The 15,035-nt window shown below is 48.9% G+C and overlaps 4 protein-coding genes across 4 annotated transcripts; 2 read left to right on the top strand and 2 right to left on the bottom strand.

Moving 5' to 3' along the window:
- Positions 1–506: 506 nt before the first annotated feature.
- Positions 507–3,388, top strand: APUU_20575A (DEAD/DEAH box helicase; the record flags this gene model as incomplete). Its single annotated transcript, XM_041699231.1, has 3 exons — positions 507–953; positions 1,019–2,358; positions 2,416–3,388. 3 exons carry the CDS (start codon positions 507–509, stop codon positions 3,386–3,388), a joined length of 2,760 nt encoding a protein of 919 aa, XP_041552337.1.
- Positions 3,389–3,941: 553 nt separating this feature from the next.
- Positions 3,942–9,236, bottom strand: APUU_20574S (putative SNF2 family helicase/ATPase; the record flags this gene model as incomplete). The annotated part of the gene is made up of 2 exons (XM_041699230.1): positions 3,942–6,270; positions 6,331–9,236. The coding sequence occupies 2 exons, from the start codon at positions 9,234–9,236 to the stop codon at positions 3,942–3,944; spliced, it is 5,235 nt and encodes a 1,744-aa protein (XP_041552336.1).
- Positions 9,237–9,852: 616 nt separating this feature from the next.
- Positions 9,853–11,518, top strand: APUU_20573A (glutathione synthase; the record flags this gene model as incomplete). The annotated part of the gene is made up of 2 exons (XM_041699228.1): positions 9,853–10,154; positions 10,270–11,518. The coding sequence occupies 2 exons, from the start codon at positions 9,853–9,855 to the stop codon at positions 11,516–11,518; spliced, it is 1,551 nt and encodes a 516-aa protein (XP_041552335.1).
- Positions 11,519–12,314: 796 nt separating this feature from the next.
- APUU_20572S (uncharacterized protein) lies at positions 12,315–13,663 on the bottom strand (the record flags this gene model as incomplete). The annotated part of the gene is made up of 2 exons (XM_041699227.1): positions 12,315–13,543; positions 13,594–13,663. 2 exons carry the CDS (start codon positions 13,661–13,663, stop codon positions 12,315–12,317), a joined length of 1,299 nt encoding a protein of 432 aa, XP_041552334.1.
- Between the last annotated feature and the right edge of the window lie 1,372 nt (positions 13,664–15,035).

Here is a 15,035-nt window from a genome sequence, read left to right as displayed (position 1 = left end):
TTGAGTGAAAGAAAGAAGTGAAAATCCTCCAACCCAAGCAACCTCGCTCAAAGGATCCTCGTGACGCCACAAAGCGAAAAGACCTGTCAATGCAGGGAGGCGAGGCTCCTCATTCTGCCGCATTGTGACTTTCTGCTCTCCTTTGACAATAATTACACCACAGAAACCACAGTTAAGTTATCGACAGTTCGGATCGAAAAGTCATCCTAAACTGCTACCAGAGCTAAACTGGAATAGGTCAGCTAGTTTCCCATGTATTTGGGGGTCGCGACAACAAACTAGATTCACCGCCCTGATACTCCCGCATTCTGGCACCCATTCAAGATTTGCGTCTATCCTATAATGGCTAGCGTAATGTTCTTATCTTATCGATAAAGGGCTTAGTGTCTGGAGTTTGAGCCCGCGGCGCGTTGCGCGTCTGCTATCAGCAGGCTATATTTGGCTATACTTGGCTCCAGTGTTCTTCCAGCTATAACCAATCGATTCCAGGGTCCTCCTCAGGAGTCATGGGTGCTCCACAGGCAAAGCGGCCTATAAACCAGGTCGATCTTACACTTGACGAGGTTCATGAGGTTGCCCCGGCACCACCACCCAAGTACCCCCGTGTCTCTGGGCAGCGCTTTGGCCAGGATACAACGTTCGTCCCTCTCAACCATGCATCACAGGTCTCCCTGGATGAAAGCGAAGATGACGCTGAAGCTGCGGGCCTAATACAAGGCAGCCAAGTGGTTGACGATTCCTCTGATTCTACGCAATGGCATTACGGAGATCTGCACACCAAGATTGTAGGTGTTCGCTACTACAGGGGCCAGGCCACTATTGGGGAGCATGTCGTTCTGAAGCGAGAGCCACACAATCAATACGATCGTAATGCTATCCGTGTTGATAATGTCATGGGTGCTCAAGTTGGTCATATTCCTAGAAACATGGCCGCCAAGCTAGCAAGTTATCTGGTAAGTTTATCTTTGAAGAACCAACGCGGGGCTCGATTTCCTTGAAACATTCTTACCCTCTGTAGGATAACCGACTGCTTACTATCGAGGGTATTCTAACCGGGGTCATTGGCGCGTACGACTGCCCAATTGTCCTGAAGTTGTACGGCCCGAGCGAATTTGACAAGCGAGAGGCGTTGAAAAGCAAAATGGCACAGGATAAGCTGCCACTCGGCCAATTCAGACAAGCCGAACGTGAAGAAAAAAAGTCTCAAAAGGAGCGGGAAAAAGCTATGAAAGAAGCTGCCAAGAAAGCTCGAACTGGGCAGCTGGCAGGAGCTGCAAATAATCTAGGCTACTCTCTTTCTCAACCACCTGGGGAGGAAATAATTACCGAGGAAAGTTTGGATGAGCTTATCAACCAAAGCAGTACATTCAATCCTCGAGAGATCGGCCAAGTGGCTGAGAGCTTTGGTTTGAAGGAATCAGACCTTGAAAACATGCCCATGGCCGACAGCCCGGCATCTCTCTCGACCACTCTCCTTCCATATCAACGTCAAGGCCTGGCGTGGATGATCAACAAGGAAAACCCGCAGTTACCCAAACTCGGCACTGACGACGTGGTGCAACTCTGGAAGAGACAGGGCAATAAATTCACCAATATTGCTACAAATTTCTCCACGACGAATCCGCCTCCACTTGCTAGCGGTGGCATCCTGGCTGACGATATGGGTTTGGGCAAGACGATTCAAGTTATTTCTCTCATTCTGTCAAACTCTCAACCAGAGGCCAAAGAATCCTCAAAGGCAACGTTGATTGTGTCTCCTGTTGGCGTGATGAGCAACTGGAGAAACCAAATCCAAGATCACACCAACCCCGATCAAGCTCCGCGTGTGCTAATCTACCATGGCACTGGAAAGAAGGAGGCCAAAAACCTAAACCAGTATGATGTGGTGGTGACAAGTTACGGAGCTTTGGCAATGGAATATCGCCCGGGCACCAAAGCTCTTCCCAAGGAGGGCTTATTTTCGTTGCAGTGGCGCCGTATTGTTCTCGATGAGGGACATACAATACGCAACCCACGGTCGAAAGGTGCATTGGCGGCTTGCTCTCTACGAGCTGACTCTCGCTGGACCTTGACAGGAACGCCCATCATCAACACCCTCAAAGATCTTTACTCTCAGGTTCGTTTTCTTGGTCTTACCGGAGGCCTAGAGGATCTTGCTGTCTTCAACAGCGTTTTAATCCGGCCACTTATGTCTGACGATCCGGACGCTCGTTTGCTACTCCAAGCACTTATGAGCACTATCTGTCTACGCCGTAGGAAGGACATGGGCTTCGTGAATCTGCGTCTACCACCTCTTACCTCTCGGGTTTTGCGTATCAAATTTCATCCTCATGAGCAGGAAAAATACGAGATGTTCCAGTAAGTATCTATACAACGGGCGGGCTAACTATACCTGTTTTGCTAATAATCGGTTAGATCGGAAGCCAAGGGCATGCTGATGGACTTCAAAAACAAAGACAAACCCAACACCACCTACTCCCACCTTCTCGAAGTCATCCTCCGCCTCCGCCAAGTCTGCAACCACTGGGCACTGTGCAAAAACCGCCTCGACAAACTCGCCGACATTCTGGATAAGCATAAAGTCATTCCCCTCACACCCGAAAACGTCAAAGCCCTTCAGGATGTACTCCAAATCCGAATCGAAAGTCAAGAAACATGCCCTATCTGCCTAGATACCCTAGAGCAGCCCGTGATCACCGCCTGCGCACACGCTTTCGACCGCGATTGTATCGAACAAGTTATCGACCGCCAGCACAAGTGTCCCATGTGTCGCGCTGAAATAGATGACAACTCCACCCTAGTAGCGCCGGCCGCCGATATGGGTGAGAACACAGACGACGTCCAAGCAGATCCAGACAGCCCTAGCAGTAAAATCGAAGGACTCGTCAAGATCCTAACAGCTCAAGGCCAGGCCCAGGGTACGAAAACTGTCATATTCAGCCAATGGACGTCCTTCTTGAACCTCGTCGAGCCGCACCTCAAACAAGCCGGCATAGACTTCGCCCGCATTGACGGAAAGATGAACTCGCTGGCCCGTGACAACTCCACATATCGATTCTCCACAGACCCCAACTGCAAAGTCCTCCTAGCTAGTCTGAGCGTCTGCAGTGTTGGTCTCAATCTAGTAGCTGCAAACCAAGCAATTCTCGCGGATAGCTGGTGGGCTCCTGCCATTGAAGACCAGGCCGTCGACCGCGTTTACCGACTTGGTCAGACGCGCGAGACGACTGTCTGGCGGCTTGTTATGGAGGACAGTATTGAGGATCGGGTGCTGGCCATCCAGGAGCAGAAGCGGAAGTTGATGCTTGCTGCGTTCCGCGAAAAGGCGAGCAAGAAGGTTGATGATCGAGCCACGCGTGTGGCGGATCTAGAGAAGCTCTTGACGTGAACTGCATTGCTCTTTCTTTTCTTGTATCCTCATTTGTTCCATTTCGCCATCCATGTTTCCTTCTGGTCAGACTCGTTTCGTGTCCTGGGCTTTCAATTAATCCTTGGTTCATACTTCATCATATGTATAAACACCATTTCGGTTACGTTCTGTGTAATAGGTTTTAGATTGGGCCAGAGGAAAATCAGCATAAGGATTAATTGAATCTATGCTTGATAATGAGCCACGTGTTTCATAATTAACATGCTGTGTACGAGTGCATATGCATAATTCATCCAGCAATATCATATTGGGTATCTTGTCCCACCTTCGAAAACGCCAAACCCATCATGCAGGTGCTGAAAGTGCAAAACAAAGCATCCAAGTGCAAGGTAAATGCAAAACGGGAAAATAAAGAAGAAATCAGCGACAGTCATGATAAGATATATGCAGATAAGATATTTGCCGGCAAAAGGAATGTTCAATAGTGAAAATGGATAGAGGAGAGGTACACCATAAAATAGGGATGTCACAAAAAGGACAGGCGTTGACTTGCAGTTTCTACACTCCAATATCACTGGTTCCCGCAGCCAAATTTCTGCCGTTCTTGTGATCCAGGTGTTGAAGATGCGCGTGGACGAGCATCTGTATTTTGAGTGTGGGTTTGGGGGGTTGCAGAACGCGGAATGCTTGTAGTAACCGGTGCTGGGCGACTTGTTGTCGAATCCATTTGCTGCTGGGAGGATGGCCCAGTCGGATGGACATGTGCATTTTCTCTCGCATCTCCTATCAGCGGGCTTTTTGTGAAGGGAGATGGTGCACCAGATTCGGAGGTTGATTTTGGAGGTTGATAAGGAATCATATCCGGAACAAGAGCGGGAGGGCCATTGTTATGCGCACTGTTTGGAACTTCGGATTGTCCTTGAGCTGGGTACACAGCGGTTCCCGGTCGTGAAGCATGTTGGCCGCCATAAGCTGTACCTTGTAGGTCTGAAGGCTGATAGACTCCATGTGCCACCGAAATCGGAAATTGATTGAATGAAAGCGCATAATGCTGTTGTTGCATCAATGTCATTTGTCTCTCGCGGATTCGTTTGTTGTAAGCAGCGGGGTCTCTTCGGCGAAGGTTTTCGTCATCAAAGTCTTCCTGGACGCTTCTTCTCTCCTCGTCGGTCAGTTTGTCGTTGTCCTCCCTTTGGAATGTCTCTGTGAGTGTGATGTTTCGTATCAATCTGTCTTCTATCCTTCTATCTTGGTCTTCACGCAAAATCTTGTCCAAGACCAGCTTGTCTTTCCCAATGTATTCAGAGACATCTTCTTGGTTAACAGGCTTTGCAGGAAACAGGTAATCGCCAGGCTTCTTTAAAGCAAAACGTATGGGGTTCTTCTTATCAACAACACGGACGGAGAGCTGGGTCTTAAATATTGCTTTGTGGTGTATAATCTCTTCAAAGGTGCCCCCAGTGAGAAATCGGTATACGTAGACTGGCTTTTGCTGCCCCAAACGGTATGCACGCCCAATAGCCTGCTCTTCCCAGGTCGGGCTGAAGGAGAAGTCAAAGATAATAACGCGGTTGGCGCCTGGAATATTTAGACCGAGCCCTCCTGCCCGAGTTGAAATAAGGTAGACCTGTTGTTGGGAGCCCCGGTTGAACTGCTTTATGGCCGCTTGTCTGGTAGCAATTGGTGTCTGTCCATCGAGACGCGAGTAGCGCCGGCCAGAGGCCTGCAAAACATGTTCAAGATAGTTGAGTGTTGGCAAACTTTGAGAGAAAATCAAAACTTTATCACCGGCTTTGATAGATTCGTCGATGATCCTGTTCACAATCTCCGTTCGAGCTGAAAGCTTTACAGCTTTCAAATCAGCGACTTGCCCAAAAATATCACGCTGTTCAGCCACAAGTGCCCCTAAGTTTGGTATTCCAATTTTGTCGATAGACTCATCGCCAGGAACTGGTTGTTGTTCGCCATCACTCATCTTCGTCGTGGCATCTTGTGCGCGACTTATAAGCTTTTCCCAGAAGCAGGCGGGGTGCTTGCAGCATAACCCGAGAATGGCTAGCCATGACCATAATTGGGTCTGTGCAATATCCTCCATTCGACCTTGCAGCACAAATGCTGCATAGGAATCGTATGCTGACTTCTGTAGCTTAGTCAAAGGTACAGTCAGAACAAATTCTACCTTGGGCGGCAAATCTCCCGCAAGAACTGTTATGTCTGCACGGTTGATCTTTGGCTCCAGGATCTGTTTAAGTACCTGGAGCCTCATGAGAGACCGTCGCCTTTCGGTGTATGTGCTGTCGGCATAGAGACCTTGCTCGATGGGCTCTACGTAGTTGGCCTTGAACTCGACAGAGCTCCCAAGGTAGTCTTCTGCAATCCAGTTGACCATGGTATAGTAGTCGCTAAGATTGTTAGCAAGGGGGGAGCCCGTCAGAGCAATACGACTCGTAGAGCGGAGTTGTATTGCCGCCATATAGGTTGCAGAGGAAGCATTTTTCATCTTGTGGGCTTCGTCAGCGATGATGAGATTGGGCCCTTGAAGAAGACAACGCTTAACCATCTCATGGTCAGGATCTGATAGAGGTTTGCCCTTTTTACCAGTATCATTGTTGATGATCCAGTCTCGAAAAATATTGTAGCTGATTAAGAGAATTCCGCCATGGTCATACCATGCGGATATTTCTTGTAGGCGTGCATTTAAATTGTCCGTAGTTGAAATCCTTCTCACCATAGGCCAGATCTTTGGTGACCACATATGGAACTCATCTTGCCAATTCTCAATCAGGGATGACGGACAAATAATCAAGGTCTGCAGCCGACGGAGAGCTTCCGGAATCTGGCGACTGACTTTTGGGTCAGAGGAAGCAGTGGCCTCATATATCGTGGTAAGTAGCGATATGCTTCGTTAGATTAGTAACTAGGCACTCGTGTATACAATTTCCAAAATCGGGAGAACTTACACCTGCATTGTTTTCCCTAGTCCCATTGTGTGGGCCAATAGACATCCTTGTCGATCCTTATCCTCTATCAACTCCCGCCACATGAATTGGATGCCTTTGAGTTGATGTGGTTTTACGCGTTGACCAATGTGGGAATTCAAGTAAATAATAGGGTCCTTAAAACTGACGGCCTGACGGCTGGGATTATCATTGGCTAGGCCCATGCTTTCTAGCCGCTTTTCGAGTTTCTCCTTCTGCTTTTCTTGCTGTGCAACACGACGTTGAGCGCTCGCCTGTGTCATTTTTGCCGACTGACTTTCTTTGACTTCCCTTTTTCGCTTTTTATGGGGTGTATCATGGGGCTCCTGATCAGATTCTGGGTCAGTAGCTTCTGTCTTTTGATTCCACGCGCGGCAGTTCCGTAACCGTTCAATGAGTTCATCATAGTAGCGGTCAAACCCGTCGGAATCAAGACGATTAAGAGCCTTCTGAACGTCCTTTTTTGGGATACCTTCTACATCCAAACGAATGCAGTTCAACCATGCCACATAAAATGAAGCTGTTCTCATAATTAAACGATTCTCATCAGAATCCATTCCTGGGGCATCTACCCTGCCGCTGCCCAAAGACTTAAGAGCTCTGCGTACCAGGGGCTTTAGCTTTGAGAATTGATATTCCGGGATATGCGTTGCCAATTTGGTCCGCTCGTTATCGGCAAGTCCACCAACAAGTTTAGCCAATAATCGACGGCGGTCTTTACGCGCTTCAAGAAACTCCCAATCCAATGACATGATTCCCTCAATATCATCGATTTTGGGCCCTAGAGAACGTGCGTCATTTTCTGTTTTCGGGAGAGCGCTACTCTCCAGGGAGCCAATACTGGGTGGTGGTGACATAGAGGTGCTGAGTCTCGGCAGCTTAGCTTCATGAAAATGTGATTTGGCGGATCCCACAGGATTTAGAGGGGGAGTCTCTATCCGCAGATCGTCATCGGGTTCCTCCATAGTTAGATCGATGACTTCGGGCTTCTCATGAAGAGGCCAGGCGGGAGGGGGAGATGGAGAAATAGAAGGGCTACTTGATCCAAAGACCTTAGGTGGTCGACCCCGAGTCCTGCGTCTTGTGCCGGAAACACTGATAATATCGTCGTCGCCATCGGACGACGAGGACGTGTCAGGAGAGTTTCCAGCCGCAGGAACTTTTGGTGTTCCAACATCATCAACAATGAAGTCATCGAAGGTGTCACCCTCAGAAAAGTCGGACTCCGAATCAAGGGATTCCTCATCTCCGGTCCTCGATTTTGGCGGGTTTCGAGGTTTGGGAGGTGCAGACACTCCCGGGGGACACTTTTCTTGTTCAAGCACCGAAACACGGAACTTCTGTTTTTGGATATTGAAAACAGTGTGTTCCAGGCACTGGCATTGTGTGCGTAGCTCGGCTTCTGTGGTGTATTCGTTCTTGCGAATCTCCTCTTGGAGCCTCTGCAAGCGAGCTGCTAGCAACCCAATATCTCTCGCTAAAGATTTGGTATCCTGGTTGACACGATTCCCCCTTCTCGCAACCAACCAAAGTTTTCGCGCCTTGCACTGTTCCTTTGGCAAGTGAGATTCGTGCCAGTTTGCCTCATATGCAGAGACGCAATCTTCAATAATGGATTCCACTTCGGTGAGACCAAGCTTCTTCTGCTTATGGGGCATAGGCTCGCTCTGTTCCTCCTCCATCTCTTGCCAGGTCTCTTCGTCAAATTCACCTTCAGAACCAGAGTCTCCGTAAATGGGAAATACATCTCCAGAGCCCTCCTCAGCTGGGTATTTTTGAAGCAAATATGAAAACGGGTCTGAGGGTTTTGGCAATTCACTTGACGACTGGGCTTCGTCATTCACTCTTGTCTGGTGCGATAACTGGGGCCAATCATTGATTCTTTCCTTACTGGTGTTAATCACGCCCTTCTCTGCCGTGTATAGGGTGAAAAATCTATCGTTGGTTGACTTTATCATGGAAGGGTTGTAGGGAATAACAGCCTTATGTGAAAATCCGTGGCCAGAACCTAAGTCGATGGGTAATTGTTGGAAGAAATAACTGAGACGTCGGTTTACAAAGGTGCGTTGCGCATTTGGTAATTTAGATGGTACTAATGTGAACGTCTGGTCATCTCCCCCCGAGTCTGAGGAGTAGAAAACTCGGTCCAGAGTAAGAGCATTAGGACCCATATACCAGCTTTTTGATTTCTCATCACCTGAGATTTCCGAAACGACACCATCGCTCTGAGATTCCACAAAAGTGGTTAAGTTGAGCCTTCGTCTTTTCTTGCCATTTTCGTCAACCACAAATTTTTCATGAGAACGTGAGTGATTCGATGTCGAGGTCTCAGGCACCTCTCGAGGACCAGCAAGTACATTGATCTCTGGGCCGTTTTCGACGGCTCCGTGTAGGCTATCTGGTCCGTTCCCAGCATCGCGAGTACCTGAAACAGCAGCTGTTGTGGGTAGCTTGTGTAGCGAAGGAGTGCTGGGCGCAGTCGGTGGCACTGGGCTTGAATGCTGGACAGGGGACGAGTGGGCATTGGTATGATGCAGGTGGGGCAGTGGCTGCAGCGGGGACGGTGAGGGCAGTACAAAGTTCTGTTCAGACTTTGAAGTTTGAAATTTCGGCGAACATTGCTGAAGAAAGCCAATAGCCCGCATTATCGAGCCCCGGTGCCCAACAGCTTTGAGTCCTAGATCATCCTTCAACACGTCCTTATCCACATCTTGTAAAAGCACCTCTCCCGTGATTAAGTTATCGCGTAGTGCATTTTCGAACGAAGCGGGATTCGGTCGGGGTGCGCTCGAGTTGGACTTGGACCACGGAGTTTCGGGATTGCGGCAAAGGAAATTCACTACTTCATCGACCGTCCAGTCAAGAGGGTCTGCGTTGCTAAATTCCATGTTGGAACAGACAACAGCAGGGACCTCCCGCAGAACTCATGAGTTCGACAATTGTCTCGGCAATAATGCAACGATGCTGGCTTACAGGGGTATAGAAAAAAACGAAAAATCGGCTTTAATCGAGTGGAAACCTAGGGCGCGAAAGCGAGGTCGGGATGAGTGGAAAGTGAGAGAAAAAAGAAGCAACCATACTGCGGAGGACAGAACGCTGACAATCTGCCGGATGCAAACCAATTAATTGACGACTTTCAAAGAACGAGATGAAAAAGAAACTCAGCGTCTCAACGATAGACTCGGCAGCATGCAAATCTACATGGCAGCTCCTCGAGTCCCCAGCATGAGATGCGGGAAGCAAACGCGCCTCGCGCAATCCCCACTGGTCGATCAATCTTTCTGCCCGCCGTGGGCGGTGTGAAGATAATTGATAGTCGCGATAAGTTAACGATGCGGATTACTAATCGCGGAGACCCCTCTAGAAGGGCGGAGAGAAGATGAAATGAGATCTTGGTAAACCATTTTCTTTGCTCCTCTGCTGCATCCAACCTCTCGCTGCTTTTGATATGAACATATAGTCTCTTGGAAATATCTCAATATTACGAATAGGTGCCGATTCACCATGGCAGACTCCATTTATGAGGATTATCCCCCCGCCTTGAACCCCGCACAAAAGGAGTTCCTGGTAAGGACCGTCAAGGACTGGGCCACGCAAAACGGCCTGGTGGTCAGGCCAGCGCCGACTTTTGTCTCAAAGGAAGCCGATCCTCACGGGGTACTTGCGACAAACGCCCCGGTGACACTTTTCCCCAGCCCTTTTCCGCGGACATGCTTCGAAGAGGCGAAGGTTCTACAGACCGTGTACAATAAGCTATATGCCGCAATAACGTGCAGCGAAGAATGGATTGGAAAGATAATGGAAGAGTAAGGGCTAATTCCCAATATATTTTTTGTTACCTGCTTCTGTTGTCTCTATTATCTCGAAGACGGCCCTATATAAAGAGAAGAGACCTAAACTAAACATGCGATTTGACTATAGTCTTATTGACGTGGACGATTTCATTTCGAACCTCTGGAAAGTACATCTCGCAGTCCAGAAAGAAGGCTATTCTCAGACGCTTTCTCTTGGTCTTTTCCGGTCCGATTACATGGCACACTCTCCAGCAAACTCGACAGATCCCCAGTTGAAACAGGTGGAGTTCAACACAATCTCTTCGTCTTTCGGTGGGTTGTCGTCCCAGGTGACATCCCTCCATTCCGAACTCCTAGAATCTCCTCCCGGAAGTCCCATCGCATACCCGCGACACCCACTGCTGAAACCAAAAGGAGTCCCGGAGAATACGGCAGTGGAGACATTGTCTGCAGGTTTGGCAACGGCACATACTGCATACGGGCCGTCCAAGTCGCAACCGCAGCTTCCGACATGTATCTTATTCCTGGTCCAAGAAGGCGAAAGAAACATATTCGACCAACTAGCTCTGTCCAGGCAACTCGAGAAGGTCCACAAAATACCTGTTTTCCGTCTACTAAGCTCCGAAATCCTAGATCACACCTTAATTTCCAGCTCCAACCCTTCCCGCCCTCTCATCTATAGCTCACCGCACGCCGAAACAACACACTTCGAAGTAACGACCGTCTACCTCCGATGCTTCTACGCCCCAACCGACTATAAATCTGAGCGTGATTGGGAGGCCCGAACCCATCTCGAACGCTCTGCAGCAATCAAGTGCCCAACTGTTCTGAACCAACTATCTGGATCCAAAATCGTCCAACAGGTTCTCGCAACAACCACTGGGCCCGACCACCTCCAAGCCTTTCTCGCTGACACCGACCCATCTCTCATTTCAAGGCTCCGCGAAACCTTCGCGCCGCAATACGACCTATCCGTCTCCGGCAAGGGCCGAGAACTCGCCCTCAACCCCTCCACGGCATCAAACCACGTCCTCAAGCCCCAGCGCGAAGGCGGCGGGAACAATATCTACAAAACCGCCATTCCTGACTTCCTTAAATCAATCCCTGAAAATGAATGGAAGCGTTGGATTCTCATGGAGCTGATCCACCCACCAGCAGCCGCGAAGAACGTAGCTCTACGCAGCGACGGCGAGGTCCTGGGCGGCGGTGTCATCGGGGAACTAGGTGTCTACGGCACCATTCTGTGGGATCAGAACGGGGGTAAAATCCTGCACAATGAGCAAGGTGGATGGTTGATGCGGACGAAGGCGGAGGGGGTAAACGAGGGTGGTGTGGCAACCGGTTTCTCCAGTCTAGACAGTGTTCTTTTGTTTTAGACCAGACATCGACATTAAATAGTTGAAATTTCAGTCATTTAAATAGTCAACACATTTAGCAAATATACTAGAATTCATTGATTATAGAGTTCGTCAATCCATTCCTCCTTCCTTCCAATAGATCGCTCCACCTTGCGATAAGCAGGTCGTCTGGATTAAGTTGCTGCCAAGATACGGCTACCACGAGTCGGAACGAAGTTAGGGCTACCGTTGGAAGCTTCCTACTAAACGACGATCTCTCATCCCCAAGAGTAAAGACCAATCCAACAGAACAACAATTTACGATTTGATCTAGATAACTAAGAAGCCCTTTCTCTGATTGCCTCGCAATCTATGGTACACCTGATGGTACAGTATTGTATGGTGATGCGATGAAACGCCATCACTAGGGCCAGACATTTGAAAAGCCGGTTCGAAGCGACAAAACGATGAAAAGACGAGGCGATGAAGCACAAAGCGACAAAGCAACAGGACGCCAACAACCCTTCCCTGAGATGAGTTAAACAGAGCCCTTTAGTAGAAATAAGAAAAAAGAGACAAGTCAAACACAAACGCATTAGCACGCCAATCGTCACTATCTGCCAGACTCCTTGGGTATTTCCGGGGAGATAATGTACAGAACGAAACGCCGTTCGATATTCTGTTATATCCTTAGTTTAGAAAAAAGAAGAAAAGAAAAAAAAAGGTGAAGCCAAAGGAAATAGAATAGGAAAAATTGGAAATTGGAACAAGACAAGGTCAGTATTAGCGACGACGTAGAAAGTATGGTCGTAGCGTGGCTCAAATGATAGCAGCTTCAGACAGAGATCCAGGGCATTTCAGGAACGTAACGCTCGCCCTTGTAGTACTCAGCCAGCATATCATCGAACACAATCTTTTGTATGCCCTCGGGAAGAAGGTCCAGCTTCATGGGGGTGGTGAAAGGGAACAAATCGGTCGTTGGCGTTTGGGGCTTGCTTGAAGCATCAAAAGCTTCAATAGGAAAATCAATAAATTCTTCGTATTGCACAGGAGTGGATTCATGGCAAAATGAGTCGCAGAACTCAGAGTTTGAAATGGCTGAATTGGGCGTCCAGCCTTGTTTGGATCGGTACTCGATCCTGTCGGGATTTGTTAAGAGGGGTAGCTCTTCATTGTCGATGATTTGCGGTGTCCGCTGCCCGTAGCCCTCGAGCAAGTTGATGTCCTTCATTCTCACCGTGCCGGGGAGCTTCTCATCGGGGACGAGGCCCCGTATTAAAGGAAGGGCACTTTCAGGGTGGTCGTGGGATGGGTCATACTCGGTAAACTCTTGAATCATCTGGATGACTCCAGCTACATGCTCAGAGACATCATCCGACATCTCAACGTCCTCCGAAACCTTAGGCGGGTCATTGATCTTCTTCGGCCGAATTTCCAGCTCCATAGTAACTGGCTCTGTAGTCGCAGCCTGCTGGGTAAGCATGGGTCCCTCAGAACCAAGCTTCCTCTGCTGCCAACACGCTGGGATCGGCACTCGACCACCGGATTCACCACGACTGGGATCTATGAGGCCAGGAGTAATGCCGCGGGTAGAATTAAACTTCACGTCTAACCCAAGCGAAGACATTTTCTGCAAGAGATCCGCCTCAAGCTGTGCGCTGCGCTTGTTTCCCGAGCGCCAGGCGATGATGTTGAAAGCTTGGCGAAAACGCACACCACGCTGCTGGAGCGCGTTGTTCTTAATCCTGAAGTCAGGATGCATGCGAGCTGTGATATCGTCAAGGCAAATGCGCTCATCCAAGCGTTGCCATGCTTCAACGCGGAATTCTTCCACGGTGGATGAGATGTTGTCCGGTAGAACCGGGAGGTTGCGCAAGTACTTTCCATGTATACGGTAGGACATCAAGCCTGGGTCCCTGAGTTGCTTTTCCTTGTCCTCAGGACTGAACTGATAGATAATATCGGGAAGATTGGTCCACGACCAGCTGACTTGTTCAACATGGTAAGAAGTCCTGTTGCGAGGATCATTCGCATTAGGGCTATCCTGCCTGGGAGGTGCCTTTTCTACGGGCTGTTAGTAATCTTATTCGATTACGTCTGGAGGATAGACTTACTGCGCTCGGGGGTCATAGGCTTCTTTCCACAGGACTTGGAAGCAGTCTTGGTAACTCTGTAACGAGCCATGATGGTGGAGGTTTTGTTGTTCTGGACAGCCCAAGTTAGCAAGATTATCCAAGCAACCCCCACACTGCTCCGCACAGCCCAAATGGAAGGGGTCGCAAGGGTACCTTGAATTAATGACTAGAAAAGTCTTGAGTAGATACGTAGACTGTCTCCACAAGGGGAGTGCACACTGAATTGTAGTAAGTTTGCAATTGAGGCTTGAGAAACCGGGTGAAGACGACTGTGGGAGGAAGAAGAGAAGAGTCCAAGGACGAAGCGAAGTCAAGAGAAGAGAAGTCCATGTTGCCCACCCACAATCGCTATTGTTCTTCATTTCTGGCAGATGGACAATTGGGGAGGTTGGCTTTGAGGTCCGAATTGGGAGAAGTGGTGGGCGAAACTTGGATGAGAGAGGGCGTGTGAGTGAATATTCACTCACTCCCTCCAGCTACTGGCTTCGGCCTCTCCCGTTCAACGGGCAAAGCTCGGATATGAATGCCGCTCTCGCAATAGACCCATTGCTTCTCCCATCTACGTTATATATGATAAAGCTCGATCCGCGCTTCAAAACAAACCCCATGACGGCTATGTTTTGGTTTGGTGTTGAGCCACAATATAGGGTTTCCTCTGTGGTGAGATCCCGCAACAACCACATCTCTGGCCGAGCCCTGACTCTAGTTCGAGTAGCCAGTTTCATAGCCAATGATCTGAGAATATTCATGCTGCTGGTTGCTGGACAATGACACCCTATAGGCTGGTTCGAGAGACAATGGGCAATGGGTTGCTGCCAGTTGACATGGGCTGGCGCCCTGAGTCGCCAATCCAGAGTCGGGGCCAAAAAGAAGGCTGGCTATTCATGGGATGACGACAATAAGACGAGTCTCTTCTGACAATAGTAATTGTAATTGGTAACTCTCTTATTGGTCTATTGTGAGGGGGTTTCCATTCAGTGATGCCATTGTCTTGTCGCCCGCAGAACCAGAGGTGGCGGGGAAGACGATAGTGAGTTGATTGCACAAACTTGAAGAACCACGGCCTTCCCAAATATTAATTTAACGATTCTCTTCTGAGCACTGCGAATATTAGTGATATTGGTCTACAGTTTCTCCGGTTAATATGTAGTAACATTATGGCGCAGTTCCACGATCCAAACTCTCACTTTAGGAAAACCGGGTTCGGCCCAAGCACGCACAATAAGCCGACATTTGTTTCTTGTATCCTCTATTCTCTTTTTCTGCCAGTAGATACGTACAGAGTGCTCATAAGTGATAAATCAAGTTCAGCATAAAAGCCCAGTCACAAGTTTTTGCCGATGCCAGCAGTGGACAGTAAATTGAGAGTAAACTGACAACCAAAGCCCGCCAACGAAGGGGACCAAAAGACTGAGAAATGA

Source organism: Aspergillus puulaauensis, chromosome 2 (assembly GCF_016861865.1).
Source record: "Aspergillus puulaauensis MK2 DNA, chromosome 2, nearly complete sequence".
Classification (NCBI taxonomy): domain Eukaryota; kingdom Fungi; phylum Ascomycota; class Eurotiomycetes; order Eurotiales; family Aspergillaceae; genus Aspergillus; species Aspergillus puulaauensis.
This window is presented reverse-complemented; position numbering and strand designations above follow the sequence as displayed.